General features: G+C 38.6%; 1 protein-coding gene across 1 annotated transcript in view; it reads right to left on the bottom strand.

The window, feature by feature from the left end:
* Positions 1–15,142, bottom strand: part of LOC138622796 (SH3 and multiple ankyrin repeat domains protein 3-like) — a gene marked incomplete at its 3' end in the record, with an annotated part of 136,071 nt that overhangs the window by 63,817 nt on the left and 57,112 nt on the right. Inside the window, exons 4-7 of the mRNA XM_069701848.1 lie at positions 11,698–11,806; positions 10,982–11,133; positions 10,087–10,254; positions 4,626–4,742 (exon numbers count right to left, since the gene is read on the bottom strand). Coding sequence (XP_069557949.1) covers positions 4,626–4,742; positions 10,087–10,254; positions 10,982–11,133; positions 11,698–11,806 — 546 coding nt within the window. The remainder of the gene's footprint in view (positions 1–4,625; positions 4,743–10,086; positions 10,255–10,981; positions 11,134–11,697; positions 11,807–15,142) is intronic.

The raw sequence follows: 15,142 nt of genomic DNA, 5'->3' as shown, positions 1-15,142 counted from the left end.
GTTGAGACTATAGTGTTCCAGTCTAATTGAAGCAGGTCATTCATCACAACTGGAATTAGCTGAACAATACATAGTTAAAATCCCAACACGCAAACACACATGCATGCACACATTTTTCACTTCTTTTACAGAGAGAGGGAGAAAGTGCTCATCCAATCTTCATTAACTGAGCAACACTAGTTCCCAGTGAAGCAGCAGAAAAGCCTCCTCCTGAGCACTCAGTTACATCTTTCTCTTTGAGCAGCCTCAAACCCACCAGTGCATGGGCATAAAGTACCTAACAATCCTCATGGTTTTTACATAAGTATGCTGGTTTTCACTGCCCTCATTCACCACTGTTCTACTGTACTTCTCCTGATATGGAACACGTTCATTTTTATATATATATATATATATATATATATATATATATATATATATAAATACCCTCTATGTATTTTATCTCGTTATCACAAGATTTTCCAGTATACCACACAGAGCTTCAAACCACCACCTCAACCATCTCTTCAGGCAGAAACTGCTCTGACTTTCAGACTGCAAAGTTTGACAGGTATGCACAGACTCAGAAGAATCATGTTGGTGCTGATTTTTGTTGAAATTAAAGAAAAACAAGGCTGACAGTTTTCTATGGTTTTCCAATTGCAAGCGAATCCCATGACAAGACTAAATTTGTCACGTAAACAAAGTAGTTCCGGTATAGCCAAACCCTGATATGTCTGACATATAGTTAATTTAAAATCATTAACAAATAACATCATTCTCCTGCCATACTGTAAATAATCTTGACAGCTCCAAATGTGTGATAATCTAAAACAGAAAATGGAGCCCAAAAGTAAGATTTCCTAAAACAAAAAACAACAAAAAGAACAAACGATAGTTCCCAGCCTGTCTCACCATTATTCATTATATTTGAAAATGAAATGCATATCTATATATCTATGCTGCTTTTTCCTTTAACATTGACATCTTCGTTAACAAACAGCACAGAAGCTTGAAGGTATTGGCAGACTAACACATTGCTTTTTAGTTTTTCAGGACATTTGTTGACAAAAAACAAAGTATAGAGTAACACAAGCCTTATCCTTTAAGGCACGCTCCGCAAAAGAGAAAATTGCTGGAAATACAGAACAAGGTTAGGATCCTCAGCGTCGGCTCACTGTCCTTGTGAGGACAGCTCAATAATTATCCTGTATGACAGTCACAGTCTGGCACCAATAGTCTCTATGGCAGCATTTGTAGTGAAATATAAACCATCAAAAATAATCAATTATAACAAAGAACTACCTGCTACTTCAATCAAAATTGCATTAACGATCTACATTGAAGAAATATTCCTGTTTTATTTCTACACTCCCACTTGGACTAGTTCTCTTTAATTTCCCCTTTCAGATCATTATCACAACAGGCAACAAATACAGCAGAGATAATGACCAGGTGTAGGATACCTATGCTTTAGACTGCCACTCTAATACACACAAATGTGTATGTGCATGCACACACACACTAAGAGGCAAGGTATGATGAGAAGACTATGCTGCAAATCTCAAGACCCTGTATAGAAACATTAAGTCTCTGCACTGCATAAGTGACCGTCAGCAAGACGATGAAGCACCACGACTTTCAATGTTGCAGCACAGTCACTGCTCATACAACTCTTGGACGACGCGCAAAGACAAACACTTACATACTTACATGACAGAAACATATGAATGCTACAATTCACACACATGTATATATAGTACAGTTGCTTCAGAAAGTATTCTGATTCCTTTACTTTTGCACACTTTTATGTATACGGAGGTCTTAAAATCCATACTGTCAGGACAAAATCCAAGCCATAAAGTCCAGGTGTGGTGAGGCAAGGACAAGGGCACCATTATAGGATCAAATTAGGGTCATAAAGATTTTGAGCTTGTGAAATGATGTTCACAAATAATTTTACATTCTGCACTTGTATTTCACGATTTATGTACACATAAAAAAAAAATTGCATGCTTTTACCTGAATGTGTAGGCTTCTAAAAGAAAAATGTTCTCACAAATTCAAATCTGTGAATGTGTGAAACTGTTTTGCAGCTGGAAACATTTTTGTGTATCTGCAAATCTGCACATCATTTCCCAAGCACAACATCTTTATGACCCTAAGTTGATCCCATGCACCATTTCTAAAGCTTTGAATGTTCCCAGGAGCACAGTAGCTTTGATTATTGAGAAAATAAATAAATTCCTGGACTCGTTGTAGAATCTGGCCAAATTGAGACGCCAAGGAGGATACGCCTTAGTCAGGAAAGTGACCAAGAAAATTACAGTCACAGGAAAAGAGCTTCAGAAGATGGGAGAACCTGCCGAAAGGACAACCATCTCAGCAGCACTGCATCAACATGCCCTCTGTAACAGAATTGCTAGATAGAGGCCACTCTTGAGTAAAGGCATAACAGCCCAGTTTGAGTTTCTTTTTTAAAGGACTCTGAGAGCACAAGGCAAAATATTATCTTTTTCATCTTTTAGTGGCAGAATTTCAGTCATAGTATTGCTGGATCTCAGTGTTGCATTTGACGTAGTGAACCACAACATATTACTAGAACAAGAGGTAAACTGTCTGGGACATTCTGGCACAGTACTAAACTGGTTTAAACTACTTTTCAACTGTTCTGTACTTGCTCTCGCTCGCTTAGATTATAGAAAACAACAACATAATGTAATTATGCAGATGACAAGCAAATGTGCATCACCATCTAACCAGAAGACTATAATCCCATACAAGTTCTGAGGAAGCACATTGAACATATTAACGATTGGATGTGCCTGAATTTTCTTCAATTAAACATAGATAAAACTCAATTGTTTTTGGAGACATAGAAGAACGATTGAAAGTTAGTGTTCAGCTTTAATCTGTTAAATTGAACAGACTCAGCCACAGACTAAGTGAGAAATTCTGGTGTAGCCATGGACTCAGACCTGAATTCTAGTAGCCACATTTAGACAATTACAAACTGAGCCTATTATCACCTGACAAACACATCAAGGATTATAGGGCAGCAGGATTTGAAAAAACATGTCCACGCATTTATCTTCAACTGACTAAACTACTGCAATGCTGCGTTAACAGGTCGCTATAAAAACACTGATCAGACAGCTGCAGCTGATTCAGTTTGTTGCTGCTCAAGTCTTCACCAAAATGAAGAAAGTGGATGATATCACTGCAGTTGTCAGATCATAAAACTGGTTTCCTGTCTGTCAAATAATTAATTTCAAAATACTGCTATTAATTTGTAAAGCCCTGAATGGTTTAGGGCCAAAATAAATGCCTGACCTGCTACTATGTTATGAACTATCCACACCCCTAAGGTCGTGTGTGTGTGTGATTTCAGTCCACAGAGTCAAAACTAAACATGAAGAAGCAGGATTCAGCTTTTATGCTACCCATATCTGGAACAAACTCCCAGGGAACTGCAGGTTTGCTGCAACACTCAGTTCTTTTAAATTTCTGTATTTTCAGTTTTACACTGCACTGTAAATTTCATCAAATTTTTAGCTTGCTTTATGTATTATATTTGAATGTTTTAGTCACTGTTTTTAGTTGTTTTTAAATATCCTTTTCTTTTGCCTAATGTCTTGATGCTTTTAATGGTTTTATGTGAAGCACTTTGAATTGCCTTGTTATTGAAATGTGCTATATAAATAAACTTGCCTTGCCTAAATCAAGGCTGACGACTTTTCTTTAACAAAGACTTTAATTAAATTGAATAATCACTAATTTCTTACACTGCACTGTAACGTTTACTCTTGTATTTTTTATTTTTATTTCATTTTTCAGCTTGTCTTTAATTTTGATCTTTATGCTTTTAAAATTTTTTTTTTGTCTTGATGGCTTTTATGCTTTATGTAAAGCACTTTGAATTAATTCGTTGTTGAAATGTGATATACAAACACTTGCCTGGTCTTATCCTTACGTGTCACAGCTAAAACTCAGAATTAAACCCAGCAGAACATCTGTAGATAAACCCGGGGATGGCAGTTCCCAGACACTTCCCATCACATTCAATGGAGCTTCATCTGCCAGGAAGAATTGGATAAACTGTCCAAATCCAGGTATGCAAAAATTGGAGGAACTAACACGAAGATTTAAAGCTGTAATGGCTGCTAATGAAGCAAAGTAAAACTCTCTTTTAAAAACTGTTTTTGTTTTTTATTGAGCGTAGATTAATGGGAAGACAGGTGAATAATATTCATTTAAAAGTTTCATTTTAGTTTTTTGTTTTTTTTATAAAACATCTGTAGAGTATTGTTAAGTGTGGTTAAGTTTAGCCAACAAAAACCAGTCGGGAAAAAACTGTGGATGTGGCAAATGATTTAAGAAAGCAAACACACGTTCAGATGGGAAATAAGCTCTGCTCCTTGGTGTAGAAGATAAACGTGTCACATGGCCATTTACCTCTATGACCTCCAACTTGTCACCCCGCTATGTGAATATGACGCGTCCTCCTGCATTGGCACTCAGCATTGGCATTAGATGTAAAGTGTGTAATGCACATCCATCCATTATAAATGCAATTCCACAGAACACTGACCTCCCTCTACTCCCCAAGCACACAAGCCATTAAATGTTTTTTTCATAAATGGTACCTGGTTGTAGAGAGCACACACATGCAAGGCAGTGTTTCCAGATGCATTCTGGGCACCCATGTCCGCTCCATAGAACAGCAGGTGTTCCAAGTGCTGCACATGACCATAGCGGCAAGCCTGAAAGGACAGAGTAACACATTTACTATTTTTACAAAAGAAAACCTTTTTTTACACATATAGTTGAAAGGAGGCAAGTCTCTGAGAAAAGAATGTAGGACAACCTATTTTACAGTAATATTTGTTGGGAGATGAATTGTATTAAAGAATGACAAAATTATCCTTTTTTCGATTTTGACCAAGGATGTAATCGGTATGTGAAACTTTGCCAAAATTAGTAAACAGCACATTGTATTTTTGTGAGCTGACCAGGCACAATGAACAAAGGTTACCTAAACAATCGAGAGTTTGGCTGCAGCCTCTGGCCCTCTATTTTTTGCCAAAAGCAGCAGAAGCAGTCTTCTCCTTGCCATGGTCAAACTAATGTAATGTTAATGAAACCTATCTATTTCCTCTGCCACAAAACACATTTGGGGCAATGATTATGGTGGAATAGCTTGAATGTGCCTCTGCATCATCACCCAAACAGTTGTTACAAATGTTAAGACTGGTAAACCTGAGAAATGGTAAAATTACCAAATTATTTAGCCTAAGCTTTTCCTTGGGCTTTATCCTTAGAGAAATTCTCCTCACACATGTTGCCAACAGTCTCAAAGAGGAAGGGAACAACTCCTTTGTATCACCTTGGGCTAAATGTAAATCTGTGAAAAATTTTCTGGCAAGAGTTCTGCCTTTTTTTTCCTGTTTCTTTGTTTTACAAAACTGGGAGCAATAAACTTTTCATCTAATCTCTATCTTCTCTCTTTTTTTCCCCTCCCACTCTGTGGTTTTGTCCTGTGTCATTGACAAAGAAGCACACAACTCTCCCCCAGCAATTGTTCTCCCCCTCCTGTGTTCTGTCTCGCTAAGAGTGTGTGACAGCAGTGAGACAGCGCACAAATGATGCTGGGATTGTTGTTGGTTATCAGCCCTTCTGCAGTGTATCCTATTATACATGATATATACCACAAGAATGCTAATACTGGAAAGGACACAGAAAAGGGGGAGAAACAGGGAGGAGGGCTTGAAAATTTTTTACATTTTTAAAATTTTTAGGGTTGAAAGACAATTTACTATACAGGTTGAAGACGATTTACTATACAGTATCTTGAATCCATATACAAAGGCACATCATTGACATTAAATGATCACTCCTTCCATTTAAACCCCTTGCTGTAACCACGCACTGAAAAGGCACACAGAAACAACCCCTCATAGTCTTATCTCCCTCTGTGTATGTCGGCTAAGACACACCAGAAAACAATCATTGAAAAACATCTTTGTATTCTTATCATACAATTCTCTTACTTTTGTGAGGTTTGATTGTGAGTGTTCCTAGCTGGATTCACCAAACTCTCTTAAATGCACAATCTTGAGTCATGAGTTGCTTCTTACTGCTGCCAAACTGATGAAAGCCACACGTTCATGAAAAGGCATGCGTTTGTAATCTGTTCCACTCTGTGTGGTGCAGGCAAATTTACTACACAAATATAAAACAAATTATAAAGTCAGAGTAAAAAGAAGACGTTGAGCCGGCGAATATCACTGGAAAAACACATCTACGTAGTATGGTCAGTAGTCCTTTTAGAGAGCCACTTTGTTGAAATTAGACAATAATAACAGTACACCTGCCAACGATTAGAGCATTGCCACATTGTGACAGACGAAGGGTGAAAGGTTGGATATGAAGATAAGATGAAAATGTCTCTTTTAATCAAAGTGATTCATCACCAATACAAGAGGCAGTCAAAAGGACAACAATCACAGATTTATTAGTCCAGAGAAGCCTCTCATGGTTGCAGACAGCTGTCAGATAGAGAGAACCTGCCTATCAACTACTGAAATGTTGAAGCTGGGTGAATACCACAAACTCTCTTCAATCGCTTGTGCTTATCACTTTATTCAAGTGACTGGTTCCTGGTTCCGAGCTAACGTAATCAATGCAACAATCCACAACATAAAGGTTACAGCACTTGATAAATAACTGACTAGTTTCATTTAACCTTTTTGGTAATTTTGTGTCTTATCATAGAATTCAACTTTCAGGTCTCATTATCCCAGGAACAAAAACAAACTGAACTTTCCTTGTAGCACATAATTAGCTCACAATAATAACGAGAGCAAGACCTTGAGATGAACTACACTAGTGTGACGTCACCAAAATAGCCATGGAAAAGAGAGAAACAGACAGATGAAAAGGAAATCAGTGGGAACAAACGAGTACTGAGAGATTGGTGCTGTAGACAGCCAACTATTGACTGACAAGGTGCATGTTTTTAAGCTTAATTTGCTGAGTAGGGTTTTTCCTGCAATGCACTTCAAAGTTATTCTATTTAGTCACAACATATAAATCAGTATAAATAAAGTTTGGTGTCATCTCCTTTGATAAATATATTGATGAAATAAATATTTCCAAAGAGAAAAAGGGGTGTATTCAAACACACCGCATTTGTTCATTTAACATTTATTTAACATTAGGATAAGCTTGATTCTCCTATTATCATAACAGCAAAATGTTGCCATTCAACATTTATTCTGCCTTTATTTATATTCAATGTCAGCGACAGAAGCAATGAATCCCACAGCTGTCTGGTTACATTTACAGTACAAGAACCTTAAGACCTTTAGTCTCTTTCTGTCACTACTCAGATTGAAGCTAGAAAGCCCTGACACGTAGAAAAAAGCATGTGGGCAATAACCTACATTATGTTTACAGAGCAGGGGATTCCTTGAAGCTGTATGTGTGTATAATGCACAGAATACACAGTGTTTGCTCTTCGTAAGACAGGAAAAAGTATTTCTACGACCAAATCAGACAGGCGCTACCACTTGGACTGCCAGGCAGTGGCTTGAATACAGCTGCAGCGACAGTAGAACGAATAACTTTGGGGTTATTATTTATAACTCTGCCACTCCGCTGTTCTGCAGAAATCAAGTGTAGAAACACACATACGCATGTAATGACATTTTAGTAGACATCAGCTGACGTGACAGTTCCTTGCTGTGGCTGCTAAGTGATCCCGCCCTTGATGACGTTGCGAGTCCAGCGCCACCGTGTGAATGCCACTTGGCACAATTTGTTTGTAACCATCAGGCTTTCAGCAGCACATTTAATTCTGGAAATTGCCACTTGACATTTTCATTGACCCAGTGCACCTGATATCAGCTGTTCTGATCCTCAAATGACTAAAGGAGTGTGGTTCTCAAAAAGAGCATATTATTGGTGAAGCTGTGTTCTGCTGAATCTTATTCTAAAAAATTTTGAGGATTTATATGCATCTGCCACGGGAGTTTAAGGACGGCTAAATTTGGTTAAGTATGGATGTGCTGTGTGTGCTGTTTAAGATGAACATATGCCTCAATTCAGGCTTTCCAGCAGGAGCAGAAACACAAGTCATGTTTTTTTTTTTATTTTAAGGTAACAAATTTATATCAGTATCTAAATCTAAACCGACCGCAATTTGGACCTCACTGGGAATAATTGAGAAGATTAGGGTGCATCATTTCTGGAGCAAGTCATCTTCAGTCATGACAATCTGCAAAGCAGCAAAATGTATTGTGTTGATACAGTTCATCGAGCATTTACAAAACAATGTTAATGATGTTTGGGCTTGTGTGATATCCAGAGGAGTTACATAAACAACAGGGATAAAGTACTTTTGTCTGAACTTAATTGGCTATCGGCATGTAATTCCATCAGGTCTCCTCGCTCCCATAATAAAATTGCAACACTGAGAGCAAGTCCACACTGAGGTGGTTAAATTTGTAAAAACATATTTTTCTCTCTGCTTCAGACCTCTGTCCAGACTAATGCAGTTGCTCTGTAAACCTTTGGTTATCAGATAGTGTTTAGGGGCCACAATTAAATCAACATGTGATACTTGCTACAACAGAATCAAATAAATATGTAAATGAGAACTCTGTTGTGAATAGAGTTGTTTTTAAAGGGCTTATGTGTCATTCAACTGCTGCGTCAAAGTCCCCAGCGCTGATCTCAGCACAGTGCATTCCTCTCAAAGCTCGGTAACACCTGGGGGCCATCCTCTCAGGTTGGGAAGAACAAAGGAGGGCATAGCGGAAATTGAACGAGCTTCAAACAATACACACACGCCCTAAAGTAATAGCACTGCCATTCTAAAATGCTTCATTGTACAGTATGTTCTAATTTAAAAAAAAAAAAGATAAAAAAAATAATCCTTGTTTCATACTGCGCTTGCAAAATAAAGAATCAAAAAATACTTTTTAAAAACATTCTTCAGTTTTGTCTACTTATCTATGATCAGTCTCAATGAGTCTTTCTAACTTAAATTTGGTTTCTCAGTGTTTTAGAGGCAGTGCATCGGTCATTAAATGCATATTTTTCCTCGCCTATATTTGTGTGCAAAAGAGTGGTGTTTTTGTTGTTTTCTGACATTTGCACCCACTTCACACCTGCATTGGTGAGCTGTGAAGAGGTGCGAGAGGAGCTTTACACTGTACTGATCTCCCTATTTATCGTGTGTTACTGTCTGGGGCACTTGTGAACATGTGAACAGCTGAGGTCAAAACTGTAAATGTCTCTTGGAGAGACTGTCTGAAAATGTGCGGCGTTATCCCCATATCTCAACAATATCACTCCTTCATCACTTCGACCATCATGGCAAGAATTCACTGTCCTACATTATCTTGAAAAACTATTAAAATGCTGATTAATATACAACAGTGCTAGCAGTTAGCCTAAGTAACTAGCCCAAACCACTGATATACAGATCCCGTGCCTTTTTGATGTTGTACCTAAATTAATTACGTTTGTTAAATAGATGATGGTATTTCATGTTTAATATGAGAGGCAAGTCGTGACACTGGTCACACCATGCTATATCAGTGGTGGTTTTCCACATACAAAATGTATTTGAGAGTCCAATCCACAATAATTTGCAGAAAAACGGACTTTTTCAATTGCTAAATTTAATATGTTTCTATTTATTTAAAAAAAATGCTAAAAAAAATTCAGCTGAAAGTTCAAATTGATTGAAACAGCTACCAAAAAGGCAAAGGTCAAATTTTTTGGACAAAGGAATTACTTCCAGTTGAATTACATGACCCCTCCCCAAAGGGTTCAACCACCACAAAATAAATTCTCAAAGTGAAAAAAATACAAAAAATCAATTCAATGGAACTCTAAAAAACAGGCAAGACTTCTTACCCGCTACCCACATTTTTATTCTGCACACAACCATTCACTGCTGTTATCTGTGTGTGTGTGTGTGTGTGTGTGTGTGTGTGTGTGTGTGTGTGTGTGTGTGTGTGTGTGTGTGTGTGTGTGTGTGTGTGTGTGTGTGTGTGTGTGTGTGTGTGTGTGTGTGTGTGTGTCACTGTGCATTACCTGGTGTATCTCCTGCCAACCATTCTCATCCTCACAGCCGACCTGTGCATGGTCATGCAGCAGCAGCTCACAGCAGTAGGGGTCTCCTCCTACCATTGAACTGTGGTAGAGTGGAGTCAGCCCCCTGCTGTCTTTATAGTCAGGAGATGCACCCAAATCCAACAGTGTCTGGTAGACAAAGAAGAAGGTTTTAAGTCGTCAGTTGCTACTCTCAATTGTATTTATAATTACCATAGACAGTTAGAGTCAAACAGACTTGTATACATTCTTAACACCAGACACCTTAAATGCCATCTCAAGGTGAAATCCAGAAACCTCAACAAAGTAATGGTAGTGGTGGTACTGAAGAAGTCAATCACACCGCCACAGATGTAGGGTTATACACTGTCTTGTACTCTAGGCCATGTCTAAAACATTTGTAAATATTTGTTTTTAGATTTCACTTGAAGAAATTGTTCAAGTGTGACCTTTAATAGACTCACTGTACTAACAGCAACAACACCTCATGTATGTTACACTGCCCACTGACATTGAATAGTGGGGATAATTGAGCGGAAATAACAAATTCCAACTTCAACAGTTCTGGCTTAAGAGGAAATCAATTATGTGACTCGTATAAATCCTACCATTTAGATAACAAGCATCCTCAAACCACACACACCCAAGGCCATTCAGTGGTTATGCCAGCCTATTCAAAAGGGCATGTTATACCTCACATATTTAGTGATTGCTCATGTACCCTCTGCACTCAATTGCTCATCACCTGCTACCAGATATTACCTGCTGGCAAACTCTCCTTTTCCAGAGAGAAAGTTCAGAAGAAAGCAATTGGTCGAGCAAAAGAAATAAAAGAGATGAGTCAGCTTGTGTGTGTGTATGCCTGTGTTTTACTCACTATAAGCGCTGTATGGTTCTTGCTGCGCACGGCCTTGTGCAGAGCAGTAATGCCATCTTTTGTTCTGTAGTCCAGATGTGCCCCTCCACTTTTCAGCACCTTCATGAGCTCTGCACATCCTTCTAGCTGTGCTGCCAGCGTTAGAGGACATTCTGTAAAATCCAAGGACGACAGAGAAAACAACACAAAAAAAAAAAAAAATCTGTATTTTCAGTGACATTATTGTGCCTTTTCCTCAGAAAATGAACATCCAAAATTCCAAGCAGTCAATATTTGACAGGAAAATTGCCTATTACAGTTATTAAAACTGTGGGTTTCCATTTTCAGAGACTTTCAGAGCATTTGGGTTACTGTCGTGATTGTCAGTCTCCAGTGTGCCTAAGTGGATGCTTCCTGTTGGGGTGAAACCAACCTATTCTCATGTTCTCCTTGCTTTGCAGCTCATCTGCCAGACTACAGGTCACCAAGCAGGGAAATCTCCTTTATGGCTGGACAAACATTTGCATATACATGAGGAGATTAGCAAAGAGAATAATCCAGCTTTACCGGGAATGCAGAAGGCTTATTTTGGAAAATCCATATATGGTCATTTGTGGTGAAGACAGAAGTATAAAAAGTACAAGAGAAAAGACAAATCAAGGTTAGAAAAAAAAGTAAAAAAAATAGTAGCCAGAGTAGTGTAGGAGTGTGATATTTCTTAGCACATACATACTCACCTCCTGTGTCTGGATCATGGAAGTTAGGGTCCAGGCCTTTTTCCAGGAACCTCGAGACCTTTTCAATGCTCCTCTGTTGCACATACTCCATAAACTTCTTCAGGTTTGCCTAATGGAGGGAGACAAGGGAACAGGAAGAAGGGATAGGAGAGGAAGAGACAGCTGTGATTGGGTGATGTCAGACTTGTGTGGATGGGGATGTTTAATAATGCAGTCTGGAGATGAAAGCTTAAGTCGTTGCTCTCTCCTTCTGTGTTTGAAGATTTTGTTTCTGTTCTGTCATGCCAAGCAAATGGACCATGTGCATAAGATATATATGCTATTATAGGATGGACCAAAAAAGACAGGGAAAGGACTGTAAAGTAATATTTAAAAGGAAGACTTTTCCTTTGGAGATTAGTACCACGAAAATGAGATCCTGAGGCTAACGTTGCATTTTGAGTTCAAATGAAATGGTTATAATATTGTAGAGTGCCTGAGAGCAACACTTACACATCACTGAGTCTAACAGTGATTCTTAAAGAACAGTTTCCTAAAACAAGCACAGACACATGCACAAAGTTACATGCAAATCCTACCCAACCTAAAACGCACACACACCCCCCCCCCCCCCCCCCCCCACACACACACACAAATACACGTAGTTTTCTTATGATTAAAAATATGAATCACCTCAACTAAACCTGTGGAGAATAAAGTGACAAATGAAGCTGTGAGCAAGGCATCAGCACTAACACTTCATAATATATTAAAGTAGTCTGAAGAATTAGGGCAACAATCAATCTTAGATTATTTGAAACACAACAGTATAGACCATAATCAATGTAATGTAAATGTGCTGTACTTAAAAAAGATAAACAGAAACGATTGAAATAAATTTATTCCAGTATAGTTCAAAAATGAACAAATAAAATGTCAATGAAAACATGGGTGATAGTCTAATAGCCTAACATGTATCTACACGAAGTAATTACACAATATCTGCAGCATCCCAAATGAGATTCACAGAGAAACGTTCATTACTCTTGCATTCTCCCAAGGTTTCTCAGCCTCAGTCATTACATAACATCCACATGTGCAAAAGCCTCCAGACACACACACACAAATTACATTTTACACAAATTAATGAAGGCACGTAATGTCACAAATTTAATGTGCAAGAATGAGAGTGGAATGCAGCAGCTGTTTGACACTCACCATGTGTGGCATCCTAAACTGTATATCCCTCGTTCTGAAAAGTCACACTCTACAACACCTTCCAAATTTCACATCACACGTCCCCTTTCTCTTCACACCAAGTCCTCTGCAGCCTGCTTGCCTCTACAAGCCTGCTTCTTGTTCACACGAACCACACTGACATGCTGTGAGGAGCTGCCTACCGCTACGCTCACCATCTCCAAGTCAAACTGAGTGAGAGAAATTCACTTTGGCTTTTTCCTTTTTTCAGATGTTCTGAGGCAGTTGTTATGGTGATGGAATACAAAGACAGCTCTGGCAGCCAATGTACACATGAGTGGGAAGAGCATTGAGGTTGTGTTTGTGAGTGTGGCTGCGTGTGTGAACAAGTGCATTTGCGTGTCCTGCATAATACCGAGGATAATGCCTTGAATAGGCACGAGGATGATTTACCAGTGATCAGCTGGGTCTGATGTGTGTTTTATTGCCTGTTGAAGAGAGGGCTGACAAAAAGGCTTCGTAATAATGAATCTGTTTCAGCGGGTGTCTTAATAAACTCCTAATATTTTCCTGCTTTTGCTATCTTTCTGTCTCTATAACACACACACACACACACACACACACACACACACACACACACACACACACACACACACACACACACACACACACACACACACACACACACACACACACACACACACACACACACACACACACACACACACGCACAGACACACAAATGCACACTTGTGCAACAACACAAAAAGGCATATATTTTCCACATCATCCTGACATACTGACAATTGACTAAATATTCTGAAAATAGTCAAAAGAATGGCAGTCTGTCATATATCAGATTTGGAAGTCAAAGCTATGTGCAGAACTGGCAGAGTGACTGAACACGATCTGTTATTTGCAAGACCAATTATTTTATATAAAACTGACAAAAATATGTTGCAAATAATAGCTATTCAAAAGTCAAAAGAATTTAATTTCAATAAAACCAAAATATCTGTCGAAAAATCATTAATTTTCCTTAATTTCAAACCAAACTGCATTAACATGACTTGGTATATATATCTGTGATAGTGAAGAAAAGACTGGAAATTACATGACTGATTGCCAGAACTAAATGCAAACCCACATTTTAATAAAAGGGTAAAACAGTTTTACAATTTAAATTTCAAACTCAAAAACATTTCCAAAATTACCCTGATTTCATCTTTTGGGAATATGAAACAAACAAAAAAATTATCCAAACTTTAATCTCTGCACCTCTTTCATGTCTCCTTTAGATACTGCAATTATTTTTCTTCCTGACTTCGTCAAAAACTGTCATGTTCCCAGCTTGAACAAAATACTCCGGAAAAGCCTTCAGCGTGTAGAAAGAGATGAGTATGGATCCTTTTATTTCAACCATGTGCACTGATAGATCAATATTTAACATTTTCATTTCCATTCCGCAATTAGTAATATTAATAAAATCAGGAAAATCCTTCCTCAGCGTGATACAGAAAAGCTCATGCATGCATTTGTTACTTCGAGGCTGGATTATTGTAATTCCTTGTTGTTACTATGTCCATATTACTCACTAAAAACCCTGCAGTTGATCCAAAATGCTGCAGCAAGATTACTGACGGCATTTAGCGAGAGAGATCATATTTCTCCTGTCTTCGCTTCTCTTCATTGGCTTCCTGCTAAATCAAGAATAGAATTTAAAATTCTCTTGCTGACGTACAAAGCTCTTCATGACCAAGCTTCATCTTATCTCAGTGATCTTATAGAACCACATCATCCTGACAGAGCACTTCGCTCTCAGAGCGCTGGCCTGCTTGTGGTTCCCAGAGTTTCCAAACATAGAATGGGAGGCAGAGCCTTCAGTTTTCAGGCTCCTCTCCTGTGGAACTAGCTCCCAATTTGTGTTCGAGGGGCAGAAGCCCTCTCTAGCTGAGAGACTCAAAACTTTCCTTTTTGATAAAGCTTATAGTTAGGGCTGGCTCAGGTGGCCCTGAACCATCCCTTAGTTATGCTGTTATAGGCCAAGGCTGCTGGGAGACCTTGTTGTGTACTGAGCTTCTTTCCTCTCACTCTTTCACTTTCTATACAGTCATATCTCACCATTACATCTCAATAACGCCATGCTTTTTCTCTCCCATAGTTTTTGCTTAATGTCTGTTGCCTCTCCATACAGTTCCCTCGCTTGCGTAGTTTCTGTTCTTTCTTTTGCAAAATGTCCCCGGCCATGGAGCTGCATGTGTCTGCCCTG

Source organism: Brachyistius frenatus, unplaced genomic scaffold, assembly GCF_029030835.1.
Source record: "Brachyistius frenatus isolate BFR_SWC_R1_liver_20210118 unplaced genomic scaffold, ASM2903083v1 Contig_39, whole genome shotgun sequence".
NCBI classification, from domain to species: Eukaryota; Metazoa; Chordata; class Actinopteri; family Embiotocidae; genus Brachyistius; species Brachyistius frenatus.
The sequence above is the reverse complement of the archived record's forward strand: the minus strand, read 5'-3'. Positions and strand labels throughout refer to the sequence as shown.